The 7,258-nt window shown below is 54.0% G+C and overlaps 1 protein-coding gene across 5 annotated transcripts in view; it reads right to left on the bottom strand.

The window, feature by feature from the left end:
* The window catches only part of LOC105515962 (cytochrome b561), a 32,450-nt gene that overhangs the window by 5,590 nt on the left and 19,602 nt on the right, over nucleotides 1–7,258 (bottom strand). The window contains exon 1 of one of the 5 annotated variants that reach the window (XM_011947929.1): nucleotides 4,282–4,344. The exons of 2 other annotated variants lie outside the window; for them this stretch is intronic. Coding sequence is in view for 1 of the 3 variants with exons in the window: in XM_011947925.1 (XP_011803315.1) it covers nucleotides 1,724–1,731 (8 nt within the window). In the remaining 2 variants the exon portion in view is untranslated. Of the gene's footprint in view, nucleotides 1–1,723; nucleotides 1,738–2,253; nucleotides 2,394–4,281; nucleotides 4,345–7,258 lie in introns of those variants that run through there. 2 more of the 5 variants (XM_011947926.1, XM_011947925.1) reach the window with 2 other exon arrangements.

The raw sequence follows: 7,258 nt of genomic DNA on the forward strand, positions 1-7,258 counted from the left end.
CGCCCCCACCGCGCCTGCAGAATAGAAGTGCTCTGACTGTGCTACACACAGGCACCTGTCAGCACACAGGGAAAGGGCGCTTCCCCTGCAAGCGGGGGGCGGGGAGGACCCGCACTCTAGAGGGGCCCTCAGGTGAGGTTTCCAAAACTGAAGGCCCCCAGAAACAAGGCCTATGAGGGGGCTGGGTAGAGCGCAGCCCAGCTGTCCCAGGTGCTCAGCCCCACGTGACCCTCCAGGAGGAAAGGCGAGCGGGTGGTTCCTAGGGAAGCAGGAATGAGAAGGCCCTGCTAGGAGCCCAAGGGAGTGCCCAGTGCCTGCACAGCCTCGTGCCAGGTAGGAGAGCACCCAGCAGCTGGGGATGGGGGAAGAGGCGGCAGGAGGAGAACAAGCATGGCCTCACCTGCTCTCCCTTCACCTGACAGCGGCCTGTGCGCCACGGAAAAGTGCTGCCATGGCCCACAGTTGCCACTGCAACTGCCACCACCATGGCCACCACCATGGCCACCACAAGCAGACCCCAGAGCACTGCTGCTGCCCCCCACCCTCCCTGGACGGTTCCCCACTGGCCCCTCGACACAGTCCAGCCTCTCCTGGCAGCAACTGTATCAGAACTAGGGGGACAGTGGCCAGCACAGGGGCACTGATCCCCTTCATACCTGGCACACGCTCTGCACTGCAGTGCCCAGGAGCTGGTTTTCAGTCCCTCCCAGGGATGGGCTCCTTCTCTGCTCTCCAATTCTCTCGCCACATCAGACAACTGTTGGCAACTCCACCATTAAAGGGGGGGGTATGTGGGCCAGGCGCCGTGGCTCACACCTATAATCCCAGCACCTGGGAAGGCCAAGGCAAGTGGATCACCTGAGGCCAGGAGTTCAAGACCAGCCACAACATGGTGAAACCCCATCTCTACTAAAATTACAAAAATGAGCCGGGCGTGGTGGCGCACACCTGTAGTCCCAGCTCCTCGGGAGGCGGAGGCAGGAGAATCCCTTGAGCCGGGGAGGCAGAGGTTGCAGCGGGCCAAGATCACGCCACTGCACTCCAGCCTGGGTGATATAATGAGACTCTGTCTCAAAAAAAAATTTTTTTCTTGATTAAAAAAAGGATGTGTGTGTGTTAATAATCCACATGCACCACAGTAGAATATGGATCAGCAAAAAAGGTAAAATGACAGGCCATCAGCACTTGATCTATATCCTCACACAACTTCTTCCTAAAAAACACATATGCATCCTTTTATAGAAGCAGGATCGTGCCATGTTCTAACCTGCTTTTTAACTAAGGGCGTAGCACACATGGATGTTTGTGTCAATGGATATGCGCCCACATCATCGTTTTCGTAACCTCACACTCTTGCATTGCACGGCCATTTTTTAGCCAACTAGTTCCCATTGTTCAGCATTTAGCTAGCTTTCAGTTTTCCACCAAATAAACAACAGGATGTGGCCATGTTTGCAAACTTCTCTGCAGGGAATCCTGAAAAAAGGGCTAGGTTCTGTTTTAGATTTCTGACACATTCCGTCAAATCATCTCCCAGCAACACAGCCCCAATCCACATTCCAGGATGGGCGGGAATACGGGATTCCAGAAGCCCCAGCCAACAATAAATCCTATTTTTGGAACTCCTGCCTCTGTCTTTATCTGTCACCTACAGGGGTATCAGTTCTGTCCCCGCCATCCCAAATTCAAGCCCCATTTCTGACAGTTCACTATTCATCTCTACCTGGACATCCCACAGATGCTTCAAACCCAGCTCGTCCCAAGTCACCTCCTCTTCCATCGTCACCAAGTTCTCTCATGCCCTCCCCACTAGCTAGTGGGGCTGCCCTTCTTCCAGGCCCAGGTGACACCTCAGCTCCTCCACAGAAGGCTGCCCAGGTTGCTGCATGCTGGGACCCCTCCCCTCACTTCCCTCCTGAGCATCCTCACTGCCACACCCAAGTCAGGGCCTGCAGCTTCTCCCTCTTCAACATGACAGACACGCCAGGGACAGTCAGCTCCCAAAGTCATGCTGTCCCCTGCACAACAGGCCCCGAGTGCCAGTGAAATGCCAACTGCGTGGCATGATCCTGCCCGTTTCCATCTGCAGCCCCCACTGTTCCTACTAGGCCCTCTAGAGGAGACGCCTGGGCTCAGAGAATCCAAGGACACGGTCCAGCCTGGCTTCCTGCTGCGGACCCCACACCCCTGCCTCCACTCCCCAGACACCACAGTGGGCAGATCACTTTGTCCCCTCTCCCGGAGCCTCCTTACCCTGGCAGTGTCCTGTCTGTTCCTCAAAGGCAGGGACGCTCTTGCTCCTCCTTGGGAATCCTTGGGTCTCTAATACTCTGAGTCTAACAGGAAAATGTACTGAAAGCAGTGCTGTCCCCCCCGGTCACTTGTCGTCTGTCCTCTCCAGGTCGCCGCCTCCTTTATTAGATTCATCCCCAGAGAGCCCGGCTGCAAGCAGAATCTGATTAGCAACAAATTAGGAAGAACAGAGGGGACATCACCCCTCCCTCTGCTGGGCGACCTGGCAACTTCCTCACGCCTCGTGGAGTACAAAGGGCAGGAGAGGCCGGCAGAGCGAGGGGCCGCTGCCCACTCCTTCCTTCCCACCAGGCTCCCCAGGAGACAGCGGACCTCAGAGCCAGGCTCTCTTCTCGCAGCGACGACTGCCTGCGGCTTCAACATCCTACAGTGAAATGCCTGGCCCAGCCTCCCGGGGAGTCAGAACCCTAACGTCGTTTGATCCTCACCACGGCAGGGCAGACATGTGCTTGGTGTGTCAGTAGGGTGGGGACCCCACAGCCTGTAAGCACCTGCCCTGTGCTGGGTACCTCATGCCATCTCTCAAGTCACCCTTAAATGACACTGTGTGGATAACAGGGGCATTGCCCCAGTTTGACAGGCCAGGAAATAGAGGCTCAACGAGGACAAGCGACATGCCCCTAAATTCCCATCAGTAAATAGCAGCTCAACTCAACCCGCACGCGCCTGCACTCGGCCAGGTGCTGGGGCCACACAGAAGGGGCCTGGTCCCTGCCCTCAAGGGGCATGCAGATGAGCAGTGCCGACGCAGATTTTCAGGTAAGGGTGATATAAGTTCAAGTCAGGAGCTAATCTGGGCCTCCAAGACCCGTCCCAATGTGCACACGGAAGGCAGCACCCCTGCTTTGATGTCTGTGGGCGACAGCGTCTCTAGCTCTCCTATGGAACAGTGGCTGCCTGCTTATGGCTTTGGCCTTTCCAAGGCCCAGGAACTAGGGTGGCGCTGTCAGGCTTTCCAGAGACTGAAGTCAGCAAGGATCTGTGTTGGAGCTCACTGAGGAAGCTGCTTTGACGCAGGGGAAGCTCCCGGGGCGGTGCCCCCGCTCCTGTGCCAGTCCTCCTGCGTCCTCCCCGCCTCGGTTTCACCATGCGTGCAAGACAGCAGGCCCTGACTGAAAGTGAGAGGGAAGGGGTTACAGGAGGGCAAACAAGCCACGGAAGCTGCATTTCCATTTGCTCCGAAGGCGGCTGTCCTGGCCCAGGCAGCCCAGGGACCCGGGGCCCCCGGTCATCTGGAAGGAAGCCACAGATGAACAGGGGCCCCTGGAATGACAGCGGCCTGCTTCCAATTCAAAGGCAAGGCTTCAAAGTCTAAGTGTGAGGATGACAGGAAAGCCCGTGGCTGGCCTGCAGGCGATCTCAGTCCGTAGGTTCTGAGTGTGGCTCTGTGCTTTACAGGAGATGAGCAGATAATCCCTTCCCAACAGGGCTCTGGCGAGGCCATTCATTGGACATAACTGATAACCCATTTGTGTGCAGGGAAGGGCTGTGTCCCATGCCAGAGGTGGGGGTGTACAGGGATACACATTCTGATATCTCTGGACAGAATCTGACCCACCCACAAATGTGTCTGCTGCATTTGCACACCTGGACATCGAGTGAGATTTACTCCCTAGGAAGCAAGCCTTTGAATCGTGGCCCTCATTTCCCAGTCTTGACAGCTAGAACACTCTCTCACCCTTCCCTCCTCACTGGGCAGCCCTGGGACACCGGCTGTTCTTGGGCCCTCTGTGTTCTCAGAGCAGAACTGTCGGCAGCAGCTTCAAGGCCTGGAAGTTGCCACTCTCCACCCCCAAGGGCTCCGCTGCCCTGCAGACCAGAACCTTGTGACCAGAGGGGGCTCACACAGCCCCTCACACAGTCACTTGCCTTCCTCTGTGAGAGCTCAGGATGAGAGTGACAGATCTCTGGCAGTTTCTGAAGCTTAGAGCTGTGAGAGTCACCCTTGTCCCCACCCACTCACCCCACCTGCAGCCAGACTCCACTTAATGGAATAAGCGTATTAAGGACAGCATGGGCCGCAAAGCTTCACCGAGCCAAGCATCACTCTCCCTCCCCACACCCACTGCTTGTTATTAAAAGGCGACCAGGACTAATCTCATTATTGGGGACCAGACACTGCACATGGTGCACAGCCTCGGGGGCGGAAGGCGGAGCAGGGGAGGCTGGGAAGTGGGTAGCCTGGGCTGGCCACAGCCCTCCTTATCAACAGCAGGGTCTGAATTGAGTTAGGAAAGATTGTGACTGGGGAAAAGCTGATATCTCTTCTTGATGGGTGAAGGGGAAAACAGCGCAATTGCCCTAGAACATCCTATCACGTGATGAAGGAGAAAGCAAAGCGTGGTGTGAGCTATTAGGGTACTTTCTCAGCACCCCAGTAGCCCCAGGAAGAAGGGGCTTCCCAGGCGGTGCTCCCCGTCCCATGCCAGTCCTCCTGCATCCTCCCCACGCCGGTACCAGCATGGCACTAAGCCCTGGTGCATGCAAAGACACCAGGCCCTGAGCAAAGTGTGAGAGAGAAGGCATTACAGGCGGGCCAACAAGCCGCAGGGGCTGCATTTCCATTTCTCCTGGGGTGGCTGTCCTGGCCCAGGCAGCCCAGGGACCCGGGGCATCCAGGCTGCTTGGACCAAGGAACTAGGTACCCAGGAAGCAGCAGAGCCTGAAGTCAAACACTGAGCTCCTTTCTCCCACAAAACAGAGGACTCCGAATGCTTACAAACAAAAATGTTTCCATTTCCATGAAAATCAGAAGAAAAAACTGAACATTCAGGGTTGAGGAAAATGTTGCAATTTTTAAAAACTTATTTTAATTAATTTTTTTTTTTTGGAAACAGTGTCTAACTCTGTCACCCAGACTGGAATAGTGGCATGATCATAGCTCATGGCAGCCTCGAACTCCTGGGCTCAAGGAATCCTCCCACCTCAGCTTCTCAAGTAGCTGGAACTACAGCTATGCTAAAATGCCCAGTTAATTTTTTCTTTTTTTTTTGGAGAGATAGGGTCTCACTATGTTGCACGGGCTAGTCTCAAACTCCTGGTCTCAAGCAGTCCTCCTGCCTCAGCTTCCCAAAGCTCTGGGATTACAGACAGACATGAGCCAGCCTAAAATGTTTCGTTTTTAAAATTAATTTTAATCCAGTATGAATTATACCTCTTATTTATTTATTTATTTATTTATTTATTTATTTATTTATTTATTTTTGAGACAGAATCTCGCTCTGTCACCCAGGCTAGAGTGCAGTGGCCAGATCTCAGCTCACTGCAAGCTCCGCCTCCTGGGTTCACACCATTCTCCTGCCTCAGCCTCCCGAGTAGCTGGGACTACAGGCGCCCGCCACCTCGCCCGGCTAGTTTTTTGTATTTTTTTGTAGAGACGGGGGTTCACCGGGTTAGCTAGGATGGTCTCGATCTCCTGACTTCGTGATCCGCCCGTCTCGGCCTCCCAAAGTGCTGGGATTACAGGCTTGAGCCACCGCGCCCGGCCTATACTTGTCTTTATACCAATACAGTTGTATAATTTTATTATTATTTTCCTTTTTTTTTTGAGACAGAGTCTCGCTCTGTCCCCCAGGCTGGAGTGTAGTAGCACAATCGCAGCTCACTGCAAATTCCTCCTCCCAGGTTCATGCCATTCTCCTGCCTCAGCCTCCTGAGTAGCTGGGACTACAGGCGCCCACCACCATGCCCAGCTAATTTTTTTTTTCTTTTTTTATTTAGTAGAGGGGTTTCACCGTGTTAGCCAGGATGGTCTCGATCTCCTGGCCTCATGATCCACCCGCCTCGGCCTCCCAAAGTGGTGGGATTACAGGCGTGAGCCACAGCGCTCAGGCAATTTTTTTTTTTTTTTTTTTCTTTGAGACGGAGTCGCACCCTATTGCCCAGGCTGGAGTACAATGGCAAGATCTCGGGTCACTGCAACCTCCGTCTCCCAGGTTCAAGCGATTCTCCTGCCTCAGCCTCCCAGAGTCTGAGATTATAGGCGTGCACCACCACGCCCAGCCAATTTTTTGTATCTTTAGTAGACGCGCTTTCACCATGTTGGCCAGGCTGGTCTCGTGAGCCGCCCACCGCAGCCTCCCAAACTCCTGGGATTAAAGGCGTGAGCCACCGCACCCGGCCAATTGTTATTATTTTATTTTTATGGAAGAAGGGGCCCATGAAAGGCCCAGTGCAGCCCAGGTTAGAGAGATGTGATTTCAAAACAGGCTATTTATAACCATCAGCTCCTGGACAAGCCAAGTCTCTTCTCCCAGCCTGCTTCCTAATCTATAAAGTGGAAGGATATCTGGATCTACCTTATTGAACACAGAAAGAGTAAGTGGATAAACGTGTGCCAGTGCCCAGCACAGTGCCTGCCACACAGTGGGCATTCCATCAAAGAGCAATCTCACAAAAAAAACGAAATCTGATCCTAAGAGCACCTTAGGAAGAGTGGCACTGCTGACACGAGGTTTGGGGCCACAGAGAGCCAGATGGCAGCCATCTCTAATAAATCCACACTCCCTTTCTGTCCACCATTAGCCCCCCACACCAAGCAGAAGCTCCTGGGGCTGGGAAGAACACAGGATGGTCTGCTTTTAATCTGTGACATTTTATATTCCCAAAATTCATTTATGAATTGCTCAGACAGTAGAGTGCTTTTTCCCAGTGAAGTTATGCATTTAGAGGGGGTTCATTTCTCATTCCCTTCCACCAATGCCATCTAATGTCACTGAACCACCTGGTATTAGCAGGAGCCCAAGCTCTGCCTGCCAAGGGAAGGTGGTGAAGGCAGAAAAGTGGTACGACAAGGCTGGGCGCTCTGGCGCGGTGGCTCACGTCTGTAATCTGAGCACTTTGGGAGGCCAGGGCGGGCAGATCACTTGAGGTTAGGAGTTTGAGACCAACCTGGCCAACATGGTGGAGGGGAGGGGAGGTGAGGGGAGAGGAAGGGAGGGGAGGG

This window comes from Colobus angolensis, unplaced genomic scaffold, assembly GCF_000951035.1.
Source record: "Colobus angolensis palliatus isolate OR3802 unplaced genomic scaffold, Cang.pa_1.0 Scaffold271, whole genome shotgun sequence".
NCBI classification, from domain to species: domain Eukaryota; kingdom Metazoa; phylum Chordata; class Mammalia; order Primates; family Cercopithecidae; genus Colobus; species Colobus angolensis.